General features: G+C 40.7%; 1 protein-coding gene across 44 annotated transcripts in view; it reads right to left on the bottom strand.

The window, feature by feature from the left end:
* Window positions 1–4,118: 4,118 nt before the first annotated feature.
* The window catches only part of FOXP1 (forkhead box P1), a 495,436-nt gene continuing 473,867 nt past the window's right edge, over window positions 4,119–25,687 (bottom strand). For 21 of the 44 annotated variants that reach the window (XM_082698650.1, XM_082698638.1, XM_082698608.1 and 18 more), the window contains 7 exons: window positions 25,458–25,659; window positions 25,273–25,352; window positions 24,567–24,668; window positions 20,816–20,937; window positions 18,998–19,067; window positions 14,421–14,590; window positions 4,119–8,970 (listed from right to left, as the gene is read on the bottom strand). In XM_082698650.1, coding sequence (XP_082554776.1) covers window positions 8,826–8,970; window positions 14,421–14,590; window positions 18,998–19,067; window positions 20,816–20,937; window positions 24,567–24,668; window positions 25,273–25,352; window positions 25,458–25,659 — 891 coding nt within the window. In that variant the 3' untranslated portion in view covers window positions 4,119–8,825. The remainder of the gene's footprint in view (window positions 8,971–14,420; window positions 14,591–18,997; window positions 19,068–20,815; window positions 20,938–24,566; window positions 24,669–25,272; window positions 25,353–25,457; window positions 25,660–25,687) is intronic. The other 23 variants (XM_082698622.1, XM_082698634.1, XM_082698621.1 and 20 more) reach the window with 3 other exon arrangements.

Here is a 25,687-nt window from a genome sequence, read left to right as displayed (position 1 = left end):
AATTTTAAAATTAGAAAGAACCTGTTTTGCCATGTGTTTAAATGACCTCTGTTAACAGAAAGAGGAAAGGTAGGACCAAAGAGAGGAAATGACTTGTCAAGGTCACCCAGGCTGTTAGAGATGGTAATCTGGCGTTCGAATTATCTAGCATTGAATTCAAGAAGCATGCTTGGCACTGTCTGCTTCAAGAGTGCAACATGCAGTATTAGATCCTTGGTAGATAAACCAGTGCTGGGGAGGGACTTGCTATGCTGTGTTTCAGGGTTTGGGTGTTTCTAGACTTGATGCATTTTGTGGTCAGGAAACTACCAGTTTGATGGTGATAGCTACGAAACCCTTCAGCCTATTTGAATACTTGTGCCAGAGTTTAAATTTCTGGATCAGACCTACAGTGCTCCAAAGTACTTGACGATCTCCTCCTCCACCCCCGCTATCCATAGAGTCCTAAAGTAGCAAGCTTGATTTGAAAATAAATTATTAGTAAACATTTATAAGTGAGAAACAAATTATTCCCAGAACGCTTAGCTCATTCCTTGAAATGCACCCTCGAGAATTGCTGAGGTGCCGTTCCATGAGAATGCTTGAATCTCTCCCTAAATCATAACATGGGTAAACTTACCGAAATATTTTTACAATTTTATTAGAGGTTTTAATTCACTGCTTTATCTATCTCTGTTAGACTGCAAAATAGCTTTAAATATTCAAGTGGTAATTAATGAATCTTTTATGTTGCAAATCAAACATTTTCATCTGTGCGCTGGTGGAGTAGCAGTGAGGAAGGATTCAGGAATAATTGTTTCTCCCAATTCCACACTGTTGACTAGCTCTTGTACCTTACATTTTAGGAGTGGGTTTGCCTTTTTTTGCCTAGTGGGGCTCATGCTCCGCGTGGACGAGGTCTGCTGTCTTTCTGGAGGTCAGAATTTCTTATGTGTTTCCTGCCAGAGACATTCCCGACTAGATGGAAAGTCTTTGAATGTGGAATTTTTGCTTGAGTGCAAAATAATAAAAAGCATGTGTATGTTTAAAAAAAAAAAAAGGATCAGCTTAATGGCAAATGAGCATTGGCTTACATTAATATTCTATTACAGTAAAAACTTCTATTTAATAAATTTTCTCCAGACTTTTTTTTTCCTCCCAGAATCTAACGTATTTTTCTAAGTGGCATGCCAACCTAAAGAAAGTATATATGATACATTTGATTTATGTTAAGTCAATAACACGCACAAGCCATTTAAAATTGTATTTTAAGTGTGGAAATAGCAACCCAAGGAAACACATACAATTCTATATATTCAGAAGGGAGAAGTGTTAGCTTTTCAGGGGCTTGAAATGCCTTGCAAATATTATTCTATTTAAAAGATATTTTAAAAATGTGGTGCTTTCTGTCAGATGGCAATAAAGCAAGTCTCAAATCCTGTCATATAGTTCAGAGCCCCAGATGAAGTTGGTATTAAAGACTTCACATGACAAAACCATTGTCCTTTCCTCTCTCTGCCACTTGTGAAAAATGGCGCCAAGAGCAGCTCTTGAGAACGTTCATGAAAGGGCTGACCAGTCCTTCACTGGAAGCCTCTCTGTGTTCTTCCCTAATTAATACTGGACTCGGTGACATTTATGTATCAGAGCAATAAGCTAAACAGGAAACAATTTATGTCACCTAAAGCTTTTTAACAAATCGATGCAACTATTTGTAATTGCTTGTTTCACAAGATTAAAAGTGCTAAGGCCTGATCTTCGCCCACGGATTTGTGGTCAACCTGACCTGTGCTTCCGTTGTTTAAAAAAAAAAAAAAAAAAAGGTTGGGGGGAGTTGGTGATCAGCGCTGACTTCCATCAAGTAATCCATATTGCTAATATTTCTGGAATTTTAATGTAGTTACAATTTATAGCCGATCAAATGTGGTTACCTAAATTGCTGTTGCTAGTAGACAGTTTAACTGTCTTTATTAATTACAGTATAATTTAATGTTTGAGTACCGGCACTTGTGTTGGTCATTTTTACAGCTAGAGCAGTTATCTGCCTTATGACGAACCATTTTAGCATTTTCAATGGAAATTTGCTAATATGATGAGTGATAAAAATGTCACAAGCTGGTAAATAATGATTATTGCTTTGGCTGAAATTAATTCTTGAAAGGCCGGTTACCTTCAAATTAACATTATAACTTGAAGCTTGTCTTTTTCTCTTCCCTATATTCTTGGTATAAGTTAAAAAAAAAAAAAAGTTCATCATTTCAAATATATATGTGGTATTAAGCATTGAATATCATTTTACAACCAGAGTGGAAATAAGACGACATAAGGTTTTGTTTTTTAAAAAAATAAAATCATGTTTAAAAATAAATAAAAGTAGGTTATATCTAGAGTGATGGCTTTCTAACCCAAATATTGTCCCAGTTAAACCAGTGTTTTTGTATGTAATTTAATTTCCCTCCAGTGTGAATTCTGTCCTAAACCTTTCATCAGTCAGTTCCTTAAATGAAGGTTTGAGACCCAACTTCACTTTATTTTAATAAAGAATACTTTTATTTGACTCAACTACAATGAAGATGAAAGATAAATTGTGATTGCTACCCTCTATGTAAATATGTAATACTGAGGAAGACAAAATCTAGTAAGAAAAACTAATTAGACCTTGTTTTGGTGTATTGGGGGGCGAGGGGGAGATCGTTAATATCATGCAGCTGTTTGTGTTGATGTGTAATCGGTCTTACTGAGTTTAGGTTCTTTCTTTTCAAAGGCCTCCATGTAAGAGAAGAGCATATTTTGGGGGCTTGCTGCCTCATTTACCTGAGCAACCGGCCTTAAATGAATGTATATAAGAGGATGTTCCTGTTTCAGAAGAATTCCAGAAATACAGTAAAAACGGTACTACACACCAACCAGCAACATTTTCTCTAACGCACTGGCATACTTGGTCTGGGTCCTTCAGCTTATTCAAATATGTGTACATATTTAATTTTACCAACTGCATATGCTGTAAGCAGTATTTATGTTTAAGCCTGGCATTTAAAGGAATTTCAATTAACCCTAATATTATATTCTTAGTAGCTAGATGAGAATTAAGGGTTCAAATGTTTTATTAATTATCAGACTAGAGGGCTTCTAGACTGTGGCGTAACTGTTAATGAAAAGAGGGCACTACTTTGCAACTTAATAGCAAAACCTATATTAAAAAAATTTTTTTTTCCTAAGATGGGCTTCTCAAAACAATGCTGGGAAAGCACGCTTACGTGCTCCTCACCGGCAGCTGGTGTTTGGCCGAATGGCAGCAGCTCGGTTCATTTTCAAGTCATCTTTTGGCTTGAATTACACTCTGAATTACAGACGCATCGGTTTTTATGTTACCCCGGTTTGGACACTTCCAGTGCTGCTTTGAATATACCAATTTAATTTTTACTGGAAGATGATGCCCAAACTCGTCAATCCTTAGGATATATGCAGCATAACAGTATTAAAGACAAATGGCAGGGTTTTTGTTTTTGTTTTCCTTTTATCAAGGTAAGCGATGAAACAAATCTGGAAATCAAGATGGTTTTTCTGGAATATTTAGTTCGTGAAGCTTCACTGTTTTCTATACTGGATGCAGTTATCTAGCATACTTTTGATAGAATATTTTTATAAAATCATTTGTTCTAATCTAAGCATTTATCATTATATGCAAAAAGATTTCTTGATGAGAATATTATAGACGGTGCCTGTTTTTGACATTAGCATTTTATTTGGATGACTAATCTTGCAGATGTGAAATTTTAATGAATTATTCATGAAATTGCTTTCCTCTGAAATTTTAGTTTGCTCTTAATGCTAGTTATTAAACATTTTGTTTTTTTTTTTTTTTTCCTGTATAAAATTTGATGAAGAGAAATAAGGGTGTGCTTCCTTGGGAGAAAAAGGTAGCCTCTATCTTTTCAGTGTTTTCCAGCTCCCTAAGTGGAGACGTAGCACTTTGAAATCCTGAGGATGAGAGCTTCAGCCCTCTGTGATGATGAAAGCTTTTAGTTAAGATTGATTTTAATTCTGTGTTGGAAGCAGCTGGTGATACACGGAAGGCATATGCCTAACATACAAGATCAGCAGGTCAGAAGAGGGAAAGAAACTTAGGCTGTCGCGACTTTTTACTACCAGTGTGAACAACCAGCATGTTTATTGCATTTGAGAATGCCATCATGTCAGTAATGAGTACTGACTACACAACATTTTTTTTTTTATTGTCTGTATCCACAGACACGGAATGATGGAATTACAGTTGATGTCAAGGAATGAGTTTCTTTTATGCCTTATCAAAACAAAACGAAACAGAAAAAATTCTCGTTCCTGGCAGCACATATCCACAAAGCACCGTGCGCACAATCCGGACCGGACCCTCTTCCTCGAGGCTTCTGGGTAGCAGAGATCGTGCGAACCAAACGGGGCCCATAAAATGCCTTTAGAATCGTTAAGTCTCATTCTCAGGATAAAAAAGCGAAACTGACATTCAAAAACATCCAAAATATCAAGAGGGGATCCCGTGAACCAACAGGTACCCCCCCCAAAAATTCAAAATCCTTATGAGCATGTTCTTGGTACCCTTGCAAACAGAGCTCAGCTGGAATGTGGAAAGGAGAGGAAATTTTTTTTTAACTTTTTTTTTTTTATAATGATAAAATAGCTAGTGATTTACATCCATCAGATTGTGGGTGCAGAATCCCAGGTCTTCTTGACTGGGTCTGACGGAATGCAGGGACTAGTGTCAGAGCCGTCCCAAGGTGGTGAGGCTGGTGGTCACTGGGCACGTACAGTAGCCTTGATGCTTCATCTCGCAGCTGGTTCACTGCAGGCAGCGTCACTCTCTTACAAGGACAGACTCTAGGGACAAGGAGGATGGATTCTCATTCCTGACAGTGCGTTTGCCTGATACAAGGGACTCTCTCCCTAAAATACGCTTTTCTTGGAAAAAAGAAAAAAAAGTAACAAATTGTCTTTACATCTTGGCACCTTGTAAAGTTTTCCTTTTTTTTTTTAATACAAAAAGTTCAATAGCTTTGACAACTCCCCATTATTAATCACTACTTCACTGATAAACTTTGAAAGTGTGACCCTGGCATTTCATCATGCAAAATATTTACTGCAGCAGGAGAAAACATTTTTTAAAACAGCATTTTTTTTTTTCTCTTTTCAAATGTATGAACTGGTTTAAGATAGCCAGGAAGGCAGTGGTAGAATAAACACAAGGGATAGGAATGTATCAAAAAACAGATTAACACACACGCGCACGCGCGCACACACACACACAAATCTGTACAAAATGCTCTGATCAATGAGAACAGAAAAAAACAAAACAAAACAAAACAAAACAAAACCTGTCAACTATGTTACAATTTAAAAGCCAAAGGGGAAAAAAAAGGTTAGGGAATTTCTCCCTCCCACATGTCAGGAAATGTCATCCAATATTCTTAAAGCAAGGATAACTAAATAAAATACATGTGCAGCATATTCTGCAATCCCATTACATACAGTAGTTTTTTTTCCAAAGCTATTTTTTTTAGTATCATTAATATAAAGCAGTTGCACAAAAAGCAAAGGTGTTTTGACAAAACAGGTGTATGCATTTATTCCTTTTTAGGAACAATATCTAAAAAAAGAACCGCCCTCCGCCCTCCCCCAAAAAAGACAAAGATTCACACAGACACATTGGAATATATGTACAACGTAATAAACCCCATCCTAAAGAAGCGACTGGAACACCCCCCCCCCAAGGGATACAGAATCAGAATTGTAAAAATCATAGTGAAGTTTGCTTGCTGTAAAGCCTGAGAATTTTTTTTTCAGTTGGTTCTTCTGCAGGGCTGTGATACCTGCAAAGATATGTAAAATCTAATTTTTCTTTTTTTTTCTTTTTGCTACAGTCTTTAGACTAAGCATGCAAGACATACGACTAAGTGCAACTGAGTGAAATGTATTTTTTTAAAATTTTCATCATTCCCTAAAGGTTTGAACTGAGGTATGCGTACTAACAGTTTCTCATGCTGTTATCTTTACTCATGTCTAGCTACACATGCTGAGAATGAACTAATCTACCAGATTTTTATCCTCTTTTGAATACCAAACTAACCAGCAACCACTCAGTTTAGAAGCACAGGGCCCCCTTCCCATGACCCTGTCTGGCTACTGCCTGCACATCATGAAGCTGCCTGGAAAAGTTTAAAAAAAAAAAAAAAAAAAAGAAAGAAAAAAAAAATCTCGAGTGACCACAGACTGCCCTTTATACAGAAAGCAGAGTGAAGCTTCAAAAGAAACTGGCAAAGAAGTTTTTGTACCAAGCTTATGAGTGGACGGGAGTGTTGATTTCTTTCTTTCTTTTTTTTTTTTAAATGAAAAATGCTGACCCAAAGCCTAATTAGAAAAAAAAGAAGGAAAAAGGAAAACATTAAAAAAACAAAAACAAAAAGAACCCCGGAAGATCAATGCCCAGACAGAGCAAAAGTGATGCAGTGATCCTAGCATGGTCCTTAAAATCAAAGTGGCATACAATCTTTCTGAAAAACAAACAAAAAAATGTATTCTAGAAATGGTACTATGTGAATGAGTTGCATTGTCGAAGCTTTTCTGTTTTCTTTCCATTGTGTCTTGACCGTCTCCCTTACTGGTTACTCCCTAATCTGCAGTGGCATCCATTCATGTTTCTGAGATGGGACTTCCTTCCTTCCCTTGCTCCTGTAATACTTTCAGCAGCCCCGTAACCTCTCGTTATGAGTTTTGGTCTCTGTTGAGGTACAGAACAAGAAAAAAAAAAAAGTAACAACTTTGGTTCCATTACCTACTTGGTCTTCTAAATTTTTTCTATGATGAAGGAGCAGTTCTCTTTCTCAGGTTAGCAATAGCCTAGAACTCATTAATTGCCTCTAAATTCTTTCGCCTCCTTTGATCAACAATAAGAGGATATTTGGCTTCATCAGATAAAGCATAAAACAGAGAACATAATTTACCTTTGTGTAATATCTTTGGTAATTTTAGAAAAAAAAAAAAAAAAAAGGTACAAAGAATATAAATTAAGCTCCGAAAGGCTCTCAAAGTAAAACAAAACAAAAACTACGGTCCTAGATAAATAAACGACTGACAGGAAAGTGGGTGCAGAGTGGAGGCGTTGAGGGGTTCTAAGGACTGAGGTTGTACTGACTGAGGACTGTCATGTTCTGTGCGCCATGTTTGTTTCTCAAAATGGCCAGGGGCGCCATGCGCCCCCGACTCCTCGATGTCTTCTGCTGTTAGTTTGGGATGCTGGCTCGGGGTGATAATATTGCGTAACAAACTGAACCACAGTACCGAATTTGTACGTTTGAAATGAACACTTTTGCATTTGAGGAACTCAGTCCTCATTAACTTCCATAACAAATTCAATCTGAAATCTTATTTGCATTCAAACAGATTAATGCCACCAAGCAGGTCTGGACTGTTGGTTAAATTCAGCGCTGCCACCGCTTTCAGTGGAGTTGCCCAGGGAAGCCAGCTTTGTTGGCCGTTTTGCAAACAAAGCAACCCAAGCAGGTTTCAGCCTCAGCGAGCCTGTGGCCCATGGCAACCTGGTCACCCGAGGGAGAGCCTTCCATGGCCACACCATCTAGTAGGAGATCTGCAGGGTGGGGGTGGGGGGCAGGGGAGTGCTGCCTGGGTTTCCTTGAGCTGGGGAAATGCTGTGGCATTTATTAACTGCAATGGTAGCTGCCAAAAAAAAAAAAAAAAAAAAGGACAATACCAAAAACCAAAACCCAAAAAAACCCGAAACCAAATCCAAAACAACCCCCTTCCCACCTCCAATACTGCTTCGTGGAATGAATCTGCATTGTTCCTAGGGTGTCTCTATTCTTCCTTTTTTTTTTTTTTCTGTCATTCATTCTCTTTCTGGCAGGACTTCACGTCTGTGTGAGAGGACCTTCATGTGTAGAGTGCAGCATTTGGGACCTTTTTTTGAAAAAGACCAAAACGGAATGTTTTCTGACTTTGGAGAAAACGTGGTGATGTCTGAAGGAAACTGGAATGAGTGACAGAAAACTACGAACGAGAAATGACATTCAGCTTTTGTATAATAAAAACACCTATTTAACATTCATCACAAGGTACAGAAAACTTGAAGCCTCCAGGAGGCCGTGGGCCCAAATGGAGGCCTGAGGTCAGAACTTAAAATGGTATAGTAGAAGCAAAAAAAAAAAAAAAAAAAAAAAGCAATACATTAAAAAGTTTGGGATAATTACTTTTTAACCCCCTCCCCCCAATACACACACAAAGGCCTTCCCCATCCCAACTGGAAGCAAAACGAGAACAAAAATGAACCAAAAAAAAAAAAAAAAGGAGTAAAGGCAGTGATAATCAACATGCAGTACTGTGCAAATAGGTCGTCCATTGGAATCCTTAAATTCTGGGCAGAGGCTTGGTCTGCAGCTTAGGTGCACATGCTCAGTTGGGTGTCCTCAGTGTCCAACATTGGCAGGACTGCAGTTCAAAGTCTGCTGCTAAAAGTGAATCAGTTTAGCAAATTTACAACACTGATGTTGACTGTTAAGAGAGGAAAATCCCAAGTACCAAACAAGTCCATCCAATGCACAGAGTACAAATTCCTTTTTTCAACAAAAAGTAGAAAAATCAAAAATACTCCCAAATGGGATTCTTGATGGCACTAAGAGTTAACACGTTTCAGCGTTGTCAAAATGTAGTGAAAATCCTCCAGACTGTACAACAAATGGAGAACAATTTCACTGCTAACTTTTGACGTGTTTTGTTTTTTTGTTTTGTTTTGTTTTGTTTCCCAATCTTCGTTCTTGGGGTTGGCCCCCGCCCAGAGACGTTCACTCCATGTCCTCATTTACTGGTTCGTCTTCGTAATCTCTGTCGTGGTCAAAATCTGGACTGTGGTTGGCTGTTGTCACTAAGGACAGAGGTCCTTCAGCTTCCTCTGGATCGAGGGGTTCTTCTTTGACATGCACGGGATGCCTGGAAGAAACGAAAACAGGTTCACTCGGAAGCCCCTTCCAACCACGCTAAGTTGGGGGCTTTGGGCAACAGAAGCCACGCTCAAGGACTGTACTGTGCCCCAGGACAGGCACTAGCTACGTGTGGATCCTTAAGTGAAAACTAAAAACTCCTATAATTTAAAATGGGAGTTTCTCCTTTGCACTGGGGCAGCCCAGAGATGACACATTTCCATCATGGCAGAAGGTTCCTTTGGGCAGTGCTGCTCTAGAATGATCTCTGGCCAGAAGCAGCCTCTCTTCCGCGGGGGGTGTGCTTACACCACCATGAGCACTCAAGTCACCCTGTGCTCTGGTTAAATAAAGAGCCGCATGGGACCCCGCAGGTCTGGGTGGGGCCCGAGACTCTGCCTCTCTAGCAAGCTCCCAGGCAATGCCGCTGGTCTGAGGACCACCAAACTTTGAGTACCAGATAACAGGCCCCGCAGTGGCATCCTGTGGAGAGGCATCCGAGTCTTCAAATCATTACTCGAAATAAGAATCTGTAACACAATGGTGGTTTGTGGGGACCACTGAGCGCGGGAGGCTGGGCTAATCATGGCTTGCTGTGTGTTCTGCTTTGCTAGTTAACATGCAGAACCTGTGAAAGAACTCTCCAGAGACCGACCCCAAGCGAGGTTCTATCATTAATCAACTTCAAGCAAACACAGCAAAGAGACACCATGATACATGCTTGAAACTCCAAATTAATGCATATTTTTACAAACTGTCAATAAGGCAAGAAAAGCCCTGCCAGAAAACACAAACGGAGAGGAAAAGGCTCGCCCAACACAACAATATGATAAGAAAGCAGAGCCCCGATCAGAATAATAACGCTGTCAGCTGTAAACAAGGCAAAACAAGAGGGCCGGCTGGTAGCGGCCACCAGGACGCCGCAGCCTGTGACGGGATCTGCCAACTTTCTCATTATGGCCCAGCGCAGGGTTCACCCGAAGGGGACTGCGGGGGATCCCGCGAAACCACTCGGATAACAATTGGGAAATGTTGTTCGTAAATCATATTTACAACCGATCCTTTGCAAATACAAATTACTTTCTGTGGCAAGCCTTTTGATATGGAAAAGAACCATTCAAGTTAAAATGGTCCCATCACTGGGACTGGCTGCAGAAGGGACTTTTTAATTGACATTATCAAGTATTAGTAATAAGAGGTGCTACTGGGATGGATGATTTCCTAAATAATTGATGTATGCAAACCCCAAAGGCCACTTGAACCATTTAAAAACAAACAGGAGTGCTCTGGACTGCCCTTGACGATGTGAACCTTCAGAAAACCAACTGACTCTAAAATTAGCGCAGCATACATAGTGTCTAGGGGTAGATGTCAGGATAAACAGCTTTTCAAAAATGGTGCCCATCTTCCTAAAAACTAGTTGCAAAATGAAATGTCTCAAAGTTGTAGTCCATTGCATTTTCCTGGTTGTGCTCTGTCCTTTTTCAGCTTTTTCATGGCCCTACTTCTCTGTGTTTCTACAGGGACCAGACCCAGGACTGGCTGCGTACTTTGCAGAGCCCAGTGAAATGCGAAGATGTGGTTCAAAAATTGGTCAGGATTTTAATATGGAAATGACAGAGTGTGCAAACTTCTTACACTGTGCCTCTGGAGCCAGCCCTTGTAGGATCCCTATATTTTTGGGGGAAGAATTAAGTGTTCTGATGACTACACCTTAAAAAAAAAATCACCCATAAACCTAAATTAAGGTAGGTTTTTGGTGTTTGCCTATCCTCTCCTGGGTGGCATCATATTTTTAAATATCGTGTATATAACAAATCTGATGATTTTGTCAGCTTTTGCAGCTGTAATTCTTATAGGTATACAAGATGCCTTCCATGGCTGCATCAGTCCCTTAATGCTGGGCATTTTGTGATTGTCTTTTTTCCCCCTTCTTTGGCTCTTTGAATAATACAGCAACCACTTTTATCCATTAATCTTCCAATTTCTGTTGATTTACCTCCTCAGGATAAATTTCCAAGAATGAAATTCTGGGAGCAAAGGCTAAAAACATCTTTATGGCTCTTAAGATTTATTATAGTATTAATTTCCAAAGGGGTAATATCAATTTAGACTCAACTTCCCCAGCCCCAAGCGTTATTTTTTAAAAAATACTTTGTTGCTTAGCAGGTATAAGGTAAGCTCCGGTTACCTTAAATTGTTCTTCCTGGATTACTGACAGTGGTGAACATTACCTTCTGTCTGAATTTCATATTTTCACTATTGAGCAGTGCTACCTCATAAATTACCCCCAACCCTTCTCCGCTGATCACATCTGGCTAGAAATGTACCTATGTGCTACTTAGCCCTGTACTGAAGCTCAAATGTGGTTTCCCTGATCAACATTTTCCTACTTTCACTTCTTTAAACAATCAGAATTATTCATCTTTTCAGATTTATAAACCTGCATTTGATGACCTAGGATGATATAAGGCTATCAGAGGCGGTGGTGGGGGGAGGTGGGGGGATGGAACAGTAATGGAACATTCTTAATGAAGTTCTTGCTTTATAATTTTTCCACTCTGACAAGGCAGTGCCTTGGTAGGCGCAAACAAAAACAAACCAGATACGATGCTCACGGTAGAGAAGATTTTGTTTTCCCTGCGAAGTTGCAGCTAACGTTGAGTAAGATTACTTACCATCCCCAAGACCTAGGTTAGGACCCTATCACGCATGCTGGCTCACCCCAGTGCCTAATGCAGAGTGGGTCCCCAACCAATGCTAACTGACGAGATCTGTGTGACAACCTGACAACACAACCGAGTTAGGCATTAAGGCTTCTTAAAACTCCAGAGAAATGAAACCCAGCTTCACGACATTTCTTGATACCAGCAGATCCCCCCGAGTGTGGCAAATACAGTCACACAGGCCTGCGGTGCTTCAGAGGATAAAAGAGAATGGATTTCCACGCAAGATACATTTCAGGTAAGACGCAAACTATTTAAGATGCGATGTTTCACATACATTCGTGTGTCTCCTGGAAATCAGAACCCCACAACGCGCCACCTTGCACGTCGCCCCCTGCGCCCCCCCCACCGAAATGGTTCTCAATGAATAACTGTGCAGAACCACACATCTCCCTCCTTACATCTGAGTAATTCCTTTGTCTAGCCACTCTGGGAACACGAGAGTTTTTAACTAGAGCTGACTGGTGTTTAAAGGCATTGTGTTCGGAGAGTGTGTGCACAGCGTGCAGTATTTTGCTTTCTAGCTCCGTTAGCTCCTATCAGGATAAAAGTCTAATGCCCTAAAGCCATAATTATGTGGCTACTTTCTAGGGTTTCCGAAGAGAAACAAAATGTGGTAGTGTCGGAGCGGCACAGGAAAGGGTAAGAATGAGCAGCTCTGTTTCAACGTTAGATAGTAGCTGGGCTGCCGTACTAACAAGGTCCTTTAAGCCGTGCCATAAAGTTTACGGCTTGATTTATTCCAATAGACTAGAACAGTTAAGAAACAATTTGCATCATAGCAGGGTAATGCATATTGCACAAGAAGGAAAACTATGTCATTACAGAATTCACTTAATGGAAATACGGGGTCAAAAAGAGTAACAGTCTGTGACACTGAGAGCAGGCACAGGGACTCTGCTGTTGACATATAATTATATTTAGCAAACAGTGTAAAGCCGGTAGATCTGAACAACAGTGTGCATTCTGACATCTTTACGGAGGGTTTCCTTAACACAACCAAAACCAACCCAAACAAAACACAGCCGAAACCTTCCTTTCGTTAACATTTATGCTGACTGCTTGTGAAACCTGCTTTCTGGTAAGACTGGGGTTAATCTGAAGTTGTTAAACAAATTAACTTTGTAGTGGCTTTATCCTGTACAGCAAAATCAGCATCATTCTTAACTCTTGCCTGAGGTTTTTATTCCAAGTATCTTTCTCTTTTCAGGAAAAGAGTGTTTAGTGTTTTGCACACTATTTAGTGTTTTGCAATAAATAGTAGGAACATACATCAGCTAACCCATGGAGTTCATAAAGAGGACGAGAAATAGTCTCTCTTCCATTCGTTAACTTCAAGAAAGACTTGCTTTAATGAGCGTTTCTGGAAGTAGCTTATATATACCAATTTATGTTTGCTCTGAACGTCCTTAATATCTGAGTAAACACGCCTGTCATGACAGAGATTTAAAAATGAACACGAGGGTGACTACAGACAAGTCAGAAACACCAGACTGCTTTGGAAAAGATGATATTCAGAGGTATCAGTGTCAAAGAGAAACACGTTCTTAAAATGCTGTGTAGTAAATGCTAAGAGACTGTTCACATAAATTAAAAATGATTATTTCCATCTTTTAAGATCCTTTTCAGAACACCTTGGGCATGAAATTCAAATGCTAAGTAACCACATTTCAGACTCCTTCCAGTGCCACCCATTATCCTGGCCGACAGCAATTTTCTTTTCCTTGTCCTTCGATGCCTAGTCATTCTGGTCCTCGTGGCCACAGGTCACGGATTCCATTTCTATCACTTAAATAAGGTGTTGGCCAGGTAAATCAGAAGGAGCGTGTAGACAAGTGGCCTGTGGTAGGAGCTGCCAGTGTTACGAACATTGGATTGGTTTCTTCGTTTCAAGTGGGCAACGGTGGAGCTGACACTTACTCGAAGGGAGACACTGTCCCTCTAGAGCATCCCCCACAAATCCGATCATTTGGGAGAATGTGGCTTCTTTTCTCTTTTAAACTTTCCCTGGCAGGGAAGGAGCTGTCCCAGTCACGGCTCTTCCGCCGTCACGCACCCACTCCCCATGGCGGAGGGGGTGTCACGGCCTCTCCTGTGGTTGGCCCTGTCCTCCTGCCATTCACATTCAGCAGGGACAACCATCGCCCTCACTTCATTCACTTATATGGTGCTCATTATACTGCCGTCTGCTGCTATAATGCTCCTATTAATTTTCCTTTTGATATTTTAAGAGCAATCTATAAATCACGCCGCCTTTCATTTGTGCCATCATGAATGCCTGGGCAGAACACTTCAGCACTGTGTTTGTGCTTCAGACTATCAGACAACCAAATAAACAAGTGTTCTTTTCCCCCTGCTAGGTTCGCCGTGCCTGCAAGTCGAACAAACTGACAGAGACGCATACCAATTTCAGGCGGAAAAGGAAATGTGGCTTCAATAATGGCCTGAGATGCCCAGCAGAGGGAAAAAAAAAAGCAAATGAGTCACCCGTTTTATTGCTGTGTGCACTTGTAGGGCCACATGAAGCCGACTGCTTTTATGGGAACGTTAGTAAATGGTCCTTTTATGTGCTAACCGAGCTAAACACTTCCAGAAGCACCAACTTTCACCCAGGTTCTAGGAAAGCAGAAATTACAGAAAAGGGATCCAAAGCAGCTTGAGAAGGGCTTGTGTGCACATCGAACCGGGAGCCCGGGACCTGAACGCAGAGACCTTCTGGGTGGACAGTACTCACACGGCTTGCAGAGGGGATCTGCCTGGACTGCTGTCGCTCTCGTTGCTGTTGGTATGTTCCATTGCCCCGTTCAGCTCTTCCCGTATTGCGCTGGCTAAGTTGCCCAGAGTGGGATTTCCCATGGAAGCGGTAGTGTATAGAGGTATACTATTCTCAGCCATCGAAGCCTGCTAGCAACCAAGAGAAAATAGATGAGGACACAGAGTAAGCACAGACAGCGAAGCTGTTCATTACGGGTGTAGTCACCGATCTTCCGTTTAGGTTCATAGTAGGGCTGGCCAATAGAAGTTGCTAATAGGGAGAGGAGTTTGCTTTCAAAGGCAGACTTGTGACCCATGTCCCACGCTTGGTTTCCAAGAGCTAGCTGGGACCAAAGGGGTGGTGGGGAGGGAGGACTCAATTTAGCACTGCTGGGTAGAGTCACGTGGTTCAGACAGGGCTATCGAAAATGAGCTTTCTGTCTGATGCCTTCTTTCAAGATGGACTGAATATTTCCAGATCACAGGGAAATATAATGGCATTTTCATTTCTTTATCCACTTTGATGACTCCAGTATTGGATATTAAAGATTTGATCCAATTATTCTGGCCTCAGAGCTCAAACTTATGAAAACTTCCATAAACATTTACCTCTTATATCCTACAGAAAAGGAAGAGATTATAGAATTGGAGTCCATTTTTATCTCTCTCCTTCATTTCGGTTTTAATGATTTCTGAATCTGTTTAGTGTAGTCTGTGTGGTGTTACCCCACAGTTATCTCAATCTTTCAGGCTCAGACCGGTCAACCTGGAATTTTAGGACTGAAGGAAAAAAATAACTGTCAATCTATATGACTGTCAGCCCCAAAGTATAGAAATGGAAAAAATAGGAAATCCTGAAGTCAGTGGTGGGATACTGTTGGCTTCCCCTCCTCCTGGGTTTGAATAAAATGACCACCCAGTCTCGAATGCAGACAGTTGTTAAATACAACTCTGAACTAATTTCATTTGGGTAGTGATTATAACCCAGAAACTTTTCATGTTAAAGAGGACAGACTTTTAAAAACTGGCAGTGTAGTTAGATCAAGATTTATCAAAACTGTCCTCTTGCAGACTACAGTATGCCTGGTTTTCCATCCTAATGAGGAGAAAGTACAGTCACAAGATAATCTGGCATGGTGACTTCAATTGGCCAGTCACACAAGAGTCCAAAGTATTCTAGAAATTCTGGCTCTAGAGAGGAAGAGCCAACAGTGAAGACAGAACGGTGCAAAGCTGGGCTGCAGGGAACGTGCCCATTATGAGAGCTGCAGCCTCGCTCTTTGTACAGATTCCAAAGCCAGGGATGCCTTGTTAGATACAAGCCCCCGTGATGGGTCTTCACTTAACACACCACTGGCCAATGGACTATTTCAAAGCCAGGCTCCATGCAAGTCCACAGCTTTCCCTTCCTTCCACTTCTGGATTTACATAACTGCCTGCTTTTTAAAAAGTGGGAAAAAAAAAATCTTGTTTTTATTTCCAAATGTGGTGAACTCATTTTGACGAACAGCAAATCTGAACATTCCCTCGCTCTCCTACAGTTTGTTAAATAATTTGCATCAAGTACTTTTTTCAACAGATCTCTTATAATTGCAATAAAGCATTTTCCTTTTTTTTTGGCAGAGCAAAAAGCAAGAACGGTTGCCAGATTATTTTTTAATTTCTCCCCCCCAAACTGCAGCTGGATAAGCATCTTAACAGCCTTCATTTGAGACAACTCAGTGGTCATATCTCTCCCAGTCATGAAAGTTCTGCTCTAATGCTCAACATTTCACCATGACACAGTCAGAACGTGGCCTAAGTGGGGCTATCTTTACAGCCTGGTAATTTTTTTTTTTAAAAAGCTTCTCTAGTCAAAAATGGAGGGGTAACGACAAAACTGACGTGTTTGTTAGAAGGTGTTCTTTGGTATAACATGGTCACCCTTACAGACAGAGCAGCCTTCTTAAGATGACATGTTCTCCTTGGCTCTCCAAGTGTTCTAGGTGAAGGTCATTAAAACATGGGCTGAGGCCCAACAGCCACAGTGGTGAAAGTCCTCCAAAAGGCAAGCACTTCTACTGATCCCTCGGTGGTGAGATCAGAAAGATATCAATGGAGAGAACCAGCCTTGTCCCTTTAAGAAAATGACCAAGTGGAAGGACAGTGTCTGCCAGGCCGAAGAGCCTCTTTGCTGCGTGAGGGATCAAAGCAACCCACCCAATGCTAGAAACAGTAACAAAGTCGTTCTTTTGTGCAGTTGGTGTCTACAGAGGAGCAGGTGGGGTATGATGTTTATAACGGACTTAATTATATAAATGGTCCTGTGTACAGTGTGTGGTTTCCTCTCAAACTGGCACTTTTTTTTTTTTTTTTGCACAACAAAAAAAAACCTTAAAAAACAAAAACCGAAACCTAAAACTGAGGTGCCTCAGTAATGGTACAGAAGTCCGTAAGTTCCATAATGGAACATGAACCATGCTAAGATCCTCGGGGGAAAGGCAGTCTATAAATAAGAAGCTTTATGGTTACCCTTAGTTACTTCACTTTTTCAGAGCATAATGCAATCTGTCTCACGTCCAATGTTTTATTTCTGTAGTGGATTCTGCTGTCCTATTTTATATATTGTATATCATGCATTATGTTGCTCTAGTAATCTTTTTAAGATGTTGTTCCACTATTATTTTTACTTGTCTTGAGAAATGGAAATGGGCAATAATGGGAAGGAAAGCCTGCTGGTAGAATCCTGATTTAATTTGCACAGCAGAAAGTTACAGGAGACTGTCTACTGCCCGTGGATCCAAACTCCTCGACAAGAGGAAGAAGATCCATGTCTCCCGTCATGAATTTGTATCGGTTTATTCACCTCACCTCATTACGCACATAAAGTGTTCTTGGAAAGCTACGGGATCGTTTTGGGCTCCCCCTGAAAAGGAGAAAGGGGAGGGAGGATGCCAGAAACAAATGTTTTGGAGAAGAAGCACGAACAGTTTTGTCATGATAAGGCATACTAATTTAAATTAGTCACATAGTTAAGAGAATCCAAAGGATCACTGCTTTTTTTCTTGCCTTTCCGCCTCATGAATGTAAAATGTGCTTGTAATCTTAATACTCTTCCAGATAGAGCAGCTTTAAATTCACACTTCACAAGACTCCAGGGAAAATAAGTTACTAATGAATGGTATTTACAGTGGCAGCATCTAAGCGTACTCTCATTTGCTTTTCTAAAGTTACTGTGTAAACTACAAGTAATTAACAGAAACTCAGAAAGTAGTTCCTCCTATTAAAGTTGGTACCAGCTAAAAATAAATAAATATAATTACTGAAAAGCTAAGTTTCGTGCGTATGCCTCAGCATGGAAACGGTGTTAAAGGTGTATCATCTATTGTTGGGAGCCGTGAGGCTGCGCGGAGCTGGAGAACTGACTGTGCAGGGTGCAGGGCAGGTGCTTGATAAATATCTGTTCTAGGAGTAGTGAGAGCCCCGCGCCCATCCGGATCTCCCCCCTCTTCACACACACTGTTCCCATAATGTCAAGTCTCTTAACTATTTTTCATTCTCTTCCCTGACCCCTTCAGGAGCCTTTTTAAGACGACCTTGTTTCTGTGTCAATGTTTCTGTTTGCGTGTTAGTGCCCTTTCGAGGGGCACAAGGCGTTGGACTAAGTATGGGCGATAGAGCCCCCAGCAGGAACTCCTGCTGTGAAGGTCCAGGATGGCCTTGGAGTGCATACGCCCCATCTATGTACAGAGTATGTCTTTTTCAAGGCAGCAAACTTCTCTTGGCCTGTTTTCTAGATCATTCTAGGCAGGGGCAAACACAAACTGGACCACTGAGAGATGGGACGACTGAAAGGCTCGGCTGCCTGGGGAACTCGCATCTGGGTGGCAAACTCCCTCCTGCTCAGAACCAGTGTCTTCATCCCCTTGTAATGCTGGTTATGTAACGAGTGCTTGGTTCGTCAGTGGGAAACAAACATTCTGTACGCTTCTTATGCAATCTTGAGCAATCTGCTGGAAACCTAAAGAGTGTTCTTCAACACCTCTCTGGTTTAAACAAAAACAGTTTACTTTTACCAAGGGAACCAAACCTGGATCTCTCCTAGCTCCCTCTTACCCTCCCCCCAACTCCCCAGCACTGGACTGAAGATGCTAAAACAGACTTTAGAAGAAGTAAAAAGCCCTGCTTTCTCTTTAAACCCGTGAACAATAGAAGGTCATGTGATACAGTGGCCTATCATCCAGCACATTAATAGCTGTGCTAGAGTAATTACACTTGTGGTATTTTTGCCTCAAGTGAAATTCTGAAATAAGAGGATGGAAATTATGATACTGCTGATAAATATTAATAAGTGAACTTTTAATTTTTTTGCCACAATATTCAAAATGCTAAGCATCCCGCTAATGCTGAAGCAGCCCGATGTGTTTGCCTCCAGGGAGTACGATGCTTTGTGCACTTAAGAAAAAAGTTTAACGGAATTAAAATTTAATATCTAATTAGAGCGAGGCTAATATATTTTGAAATGAGTGGGGGAGACATGTGCCTCCGCTGCATGTTCGGGACGACCATTAATCTTACCTGTAAAGCTGCATTGAGGGGCGTGCAATAGGCGTGGCTGGTCTGCATGTTTTTAATAAGGGAAGGGTTACTGCGTAAGAGAAAGATAAAAACTCAAAGTTAAACGCCATCAGCCCCGGAGTTCTGAGCTAAGTTTTATCTTAAAGCTTGCTGGTATCCCTTCCCAATCAGAAATCCACCCGCCCCTCCCCACCCCCGTTAACAAAACCAAAGGAAATTTAGGTTTTCTACACAGCCCCTGGCTTTACGGGGCTGGTCTGTGCGAACACCCCCGGGGTAGGACTTTGCTCTTCAAGGAAACTGGGTATAAAATCCGGGCTTCAGTTAGACCAGCCCTGGGCACTTCCTCCACTGTTGCATTTTTTTCCCCCTTCATAAAATCTTGACCTCTCTGCAAATTTTTAGTAGCTGCCATGAGTCCAATAGGAAGGCAGAATCTCTGGTGGGGGTTGGGGGGCAGTGGCTAGGGGTGAGTTGGTAACAGGGATTCCTGGGAGTTAGCTAGAGAATCATCTCCATGATATTAACTCCAGAATCACTGTGGGAGGTAAAGGCAGGAGGCGCTTAAAGAAGACCCTTCCCCCTGGTCCACCAAGGCACATTTAGCGCTAAAAGAAGATGGGGAGAAGGGAGTGACAGGGAAGGGTAGTTCCCAAGTAAGGTGGGGAGGGTGGGCCGAGATCTTTCTTGCACAGCCAAATCTGGGACGTTGTACGAATACTGGATGCTACGTCCATGAGCTAATGCAAGGAAGACAAGACAGCATTCGGAAAAAGTCGGGGCATGGAGAGGCTTCCAGGAGGAAGTCACCCCGATTGATCCCTGACTGGCCCTCAAAGGGAGTCTGTGTGCTGTTCTGGGTTTCTCTCATCATTCATTTCCTCTCACTTATGTTATTATTATAACTGAGCGGGCAAATACCAAGACATGTACCCCGTTAAATACACATGTTAAGTCTCCATTAAAAGCTGCCTTTTTACTTGGAGGAATGACTTCCAAGCCAAGGTATTTACTCTTAAAGGGTCCCCGTAAGCTGCTGAATCAAAATACAACCAATATGTGCATTAAAGACGTCAAAAAAGCATTATTCAAGGCACTGGCGTTCCAAAGAGAAACAAGAGAAGTACATGTACGAATCACACAATTTAGCTCCATTGCAGAAAGCCGTGGCACTGCTACTTGGTGAAATGCAAAACTACATGGGATGAGTCAACCATGCAAAGCCAAAGCAACAGCAGAAAAAACAAAACAAAAGCAAGTAAAGGCTCTTACTGTGTGACAAGCTCGTCAAAGTTTTCATCGGGGCAGTATTTGCGAGGACGGCCTCGTTGAATATGGCGGCCACGTTTAAACTCTTCATCATCAACTGTCCAAAAGGACCCAAACTCATCCTCTACTCTGATAAAGCACTTATGCAGTGAGAGGTTGGTGCGAATGGCACCCTGGGATAGGAGCAGCAGCAAAGGAGATGGAGTGGCAACAAAAGGAGACGGGGTTGGGGGGGCAGAACAGACATCCAATACAGGGAACAGGAAAAAGAAAATAAAATGCAATAAGCATAAGCAAATGGTTTGTGAGGGTTAATATGCATTGCCACCTAAAAGCTACTAGCGTGGGATGCAACAAAGACCGGCAAGCAGGGCAGGGGACTGGTGGGTATACAAAACAGGAGGGATGAAATGCTTTTTTGCTTCCCTTAACTGAGACAACGTGAAACCGGTTCATCGGTCTAACACCGTCTAGCAGCCAAAAGCCTCTACTTGACACTTGTTAGCACAATCCAAGCTAGGCTAAGAAGTTCAAACATGGTGGACGTACCCACTGATCTTTTGTGGCCTTCGTTTTTGGAATTCTACTTCATCCACTGTCCATACTGCCCCTTTAACGTTTTCTACTCGCACAAAACACTTGTGAAGACTAAGATTATGACGCACTGCATTCTGCAGCAAGTATAAAAGAGAGAACATTTACATTTTCTATAAGAAAAGACTCCAAAAACAGCAGTACATTCAGCCTCACAGTCCACATTTGTCAAACCATTCCCAAGAGCTGTAGCTAACCACCCCCGTGGATGACCTTCTTGAGGTTAAGGATGCCTTTTCCAAATGTAAAAATTAAAAAAAAATAAAAACCAAAAAACAACAACAACACAGAAGTATCAATTAGTTATAGTCTGGCATTTTCATCTACTCTCTGGTAGGAGTTAACTAGAAGAAATGGTTAACAGAAGCCCCAAATAGGGTTCACAGTAAAAATCTGAAAATCGTGTTAATATGACTTCAAAATAAACATGCAGAGTGTAAAACTGTCCCCGTTAAGCCCACTGATCTCCCATAGAAAAGGGTATTTTAAAAAATCATGCAAGATGACAATATTGTTAAACGCATTTTGCTCTTATTCTTTTTTCAAAAGTTTTGGCTTTAACACCTTCTACAGGTCTTCTCAGGTTTATCTAAATTGGATTTTACCATTGAAAGCATCACCTCCTGCAGCTGATAGGAGGAGGGAATGAAATGATCCCCAGGACATCAGTATCCATCATCAAGCTATGTCTTACCTTCCCGAATGTATAAAACCTTGGCCCTTACTATGGGTAATTACCTTAACTAACAAAAAATGCCAAAGAAACTCTTGAGTAGAACTCCTAATGGCAAAAAGAGGATAGTTCTGCAGCTCAGAGTTCCTAAAGACATGTTTCTGTCCCTGGTCCCCATGTCTCTTTCTTATGGTTAAAGGTCATTTCCACGATCATTCTTAAATGGAGACCCTTGATACCCACAGCCCACCGAAGGTGGGTAAAGAAAAGCTTTTAACATCTCCTCTTTGCTTTGATTTTCAGGAAAATCCACAACCATGCTGGGGCCCGGAACAAACATGGCCTTGTCTCTTTAGCCTCCTTGGTTGAACGGAACTGATCTAGACTCCAAATTAGACATGAGCACATTACAAAAAGACCCATGCCGTTGACTCAAGACATTCTTCTTACAGGGCATAAGCAGGTGACTGCTGGGGCATGAGGAGTGGATGCAGACATCCCATCTCCCATGCCGTGAAAGCATATCCTCCATTCCACTCCATTCCAATGATGCTGCCATCGCTCAAACGTGCCACACGGCACCCCCTTGGGCTGCCCACAGGTATTTCCGTTCTCAAGATCCTGAGACCTGTTTCTACTTTTACGTAATCACCACTGGTGACTCTGACGGAGAAGTCAGACGAGATAGTGCTGGTTTTTCTTTTTCGATATAGGATACTTAGAAGATAACGAAACACGTTTTATGACATAGCCAAGTGATCAACCACTCGCAAGGAGAATCCACAGGATAAATTCTCAGAGTTTTTGAGCAATGTCAGCATAACTGGGGTAGGCTGAAAACGTCCAGGGACTGTGAAAGGACACCCCTGATTCAAACAGGTTGGACAGGTTTGCATGAAAACAAAAGAAAAAAATCTTTGAAAACATTTGCCGGGCTGTATATATACTTGGTAGGACAAATTTCTTCACGTGTAAGGTGGTAGTCTGCTCTTGGAATAAGCATTTTCTTTCTCATGCGGTACCGACACAGACTATATATATAGGGATGCAAACGGTCTCCTCTTACCTCCTAGGACGATACTAAGGAGGTTAAAACAAGTAAGTCCAAATTATCTTTTAAAAAAATACTGACAGATCATGTATATGTACGGAAGACATAATGGGGAAAGATATCAACATTTCTCCTCCACCCTATCACTCTCTAATATTTGAGAATAAGCATCGTCGAAACACTTAGAACTGCAGATCTACGGAAACCATGTCTGCCAGAAGGACTGCTATAGATCTGTCTGAAGAACAGAGCCATGTGAGTAAAGATAGAAAGTCAAACTGAAGTTTTATTTTCCAAGACTGTACATCTAAGCAAAAGCATCCAGAAAACAAGAGTTGCCCAAAAATGTGAGTAAGCCCTTTTCAGCCATAACTTAAACTGGGCATTTCACCTTTTGTTTAGGATAACAATACCAACAAGGACCCGGAAAGAAAATTATACGTATTTGAGTCATTTGGTACTTGATCTAGGATTGTTTATATTGATGGCACTTTTTCCTGCAGTTTGCAAAAATGAAAAAGTTAAAGCTGTAGATCTGAGCTTAAATATCATATTCACAGCCAGTAATTATTTTTAAATTTGATCACTTGCTATTTATAAAAGGCAATTTGAAGAAAATGTCTGCTTCATGCTTATACTTCCTACATTTTGAAAAGCATTCATAGCTAAAGATACTTTGCATTTTATCTCCTAAGGGAGGCTGAGGAAAAGCGGGTAAGGTTTTGAACATAGGTTCCCTTCAGCACCCATGTGTCTTAATGGAAATAAAAAAGCATACTTTGAGCCATAAAAGATATTCATGGCTGTGTGAGGTTGATAAATTAATTCTATGGTTATATTCATTTTCTTTTAAAATGCTAATTTCGTAAGAACATAAAAGAGGCAATGTGTTTTCTGTTTTTGTTTTTCTTATCTAAAATTTAAAAAGTAGCAAAGAAAATTTCCATTGCATCGTATAATAAATCCCTATCATATTTATAATAATGACATGTAAAAATACCCTAAGATATTTGCATTTTACATGTTGTGGAATTTGGGGATTTTAAGAATTCTAGGTAGTAAAAAGGCAAAAAAAAAAAAAAAAAAAAAATCCAAAACCAGATTGAACCTGCCCTCTTCTGTAGCAATAATATTTAAACCAAAAAATTAAAAGCAGTAAAATCCAAAAATTTGTGAGGGCTTCATTTAATACCATGGAAGAAATACTAAAGGAATCTATGAACCCACTGCTGAACTGGAAAAGAGGGAGGTCACGTAACCCTCAAGCCTTGTTAGGGCATCCCATCCCATTTTATAGCAAACGGCATTACAGTAAAGTTGGATCATTTCCTTTTCCAGATTCTCTATGAATCTCTGGCAGATAGTGTGATTAAAAAAAAAAACAAAAGCAACCCCCCTCAAAAACAAAACAAAACAAAAACCCAAAACGAAAACCAAAAACTTAATAATATATTGTGCTCCCCTGTGATAATTTCTATATACAGAGCTAGTCATGAGACCACACCGCTTTCTTTACTAATTATGGTAAGGAGCATTTTTTTTTCCTTTTTTAAATCCAACCAGTGAAGGTTATGTCAAGTTTGTCTGATCATTTCCCCTGGTTAAGAAAATGTTAGCTGTGCATCTCAGCAAATACTGGTGGTAGCTAATGATGAACCACCGTGAGATTTGTGTAACTAAGAGGACAACCTGAGCATTGGGGCGACAGTGTCATCCGTTCCTTTCCCCTACATATTCCAACCAGACAGAAATTACTTTATTGGCTGGTTCAGCCAAAATCTGATGCCAGTGCAATGGTAGTCTTCTATCCCAGCATTCTAACCCCAACAGTACTCTTTTCTTAATAAAATACTCCCATAAACTTGACTCTGAGAGTATCGAAATAGTACACCTGTAACTTACAACACCTGCATTTTATCAACAACTAACTCTTTTATAAAATGGCAAGACCTGAGCCTAAACAGGCCTGGGAGGAAGCTTACCTTCCACGTGGCAGCATTGCGTCGAAAGTAAGCAAACATTCGTGTGAACCAGTTATAGATTTCATTTAGTGTTAGCTGCTTTTCTGGAGATTCGAGAATGGCCTGTGAAGCAAAAGTAACAAAATGAAGATAATTTATGACCAAATCAGCAGAATTGTCATTATACAGTTTCTTGAAAATATAAAATAACCATGATTCAGAGCTAAAGCCCAAGAAAGGATTCACGAAATGATCTAAGATTAATGGTTGTATTTAACAGTTCAATAGCAAAATTCAAAACGGAATTATCTAATTGTTTTGAGTTTTTATTTCTGTTTCCGTACAGAAATATTAATTTATTAGTCATTCATAAAGCAGAATCAAAGAGAAATGCAAAACATTTCACTAGCTGATTAAAGCTCAGTAATTATTTAGAGCTCAGATTAATTCTAGGGATCAGAGATTACTGTAGCTTGTGATAATTGACTTGCCATCTTTAAACAGGCTCATTTTCACTGTTGTGTGAAATGAATTTCCTAATAATCACATCGTATTGTAATACTTAATCAAAAGCAATTATGTTATATATTGCAGTTTTAAAAAACCTTATAGAAAAGGTTTTAGCATGCTTGCATACTAAACGGTTCTAAATCTACTTCATCAATATACTATATCCATGTACATGTAGACATTTGATGGAATTTCCCATACTGCGTTATTTACTCACCTGCCTAATTAAAGATGCATATGTAAATGGTGGTCTAACTTCTGCGTTCTTATAAAATTCTTGGTTCTGCGCAATATCTGCTAAAATAAGAATCATTGTCCTATTAATTATCACTTTTTAAAAAGAGGCTGGTCTACAAGAATTGCATATTACAGTTCTACATGAGGCAAACAGGAAGTAGCTACCTGAAGAAATGGGCACGTTGTATTTGTCCGAGTACCGCCGGCGGATGGGTCCCACCGTATGCATGCTGGTGGTGGTGATGACGGAGGGGCCTTGGGTGACGGGAGTGATGGGGGCGGTTGGGGTCGTCGGAGTATGAGGTAAGCTCTGTGGAGAAGCCTCAGATGCAGACTTGGAGAGTGTGACACTTGATACCAGATTCAGCTGTGAGGAAGAGAAGAGTTCTTAGAAG

Source organism: Mustela nivalis (assembly GCF_964662115.1).
Source record: "Mustela nivalis genome assembly, chromosome: 1".
Taxonomy (NCBI): domain Eukaryota; kingdom Metazoa; phylum Chordata; class Mammalia; order Carnivora; family Mustelidae; genus Mustela; species Mustela nivalis.
The sequence above is the reverse complement of the archived record's forward strand: the minus strand, read 5'-3'. Positions and strand labels throughout refer to the sequence as shown.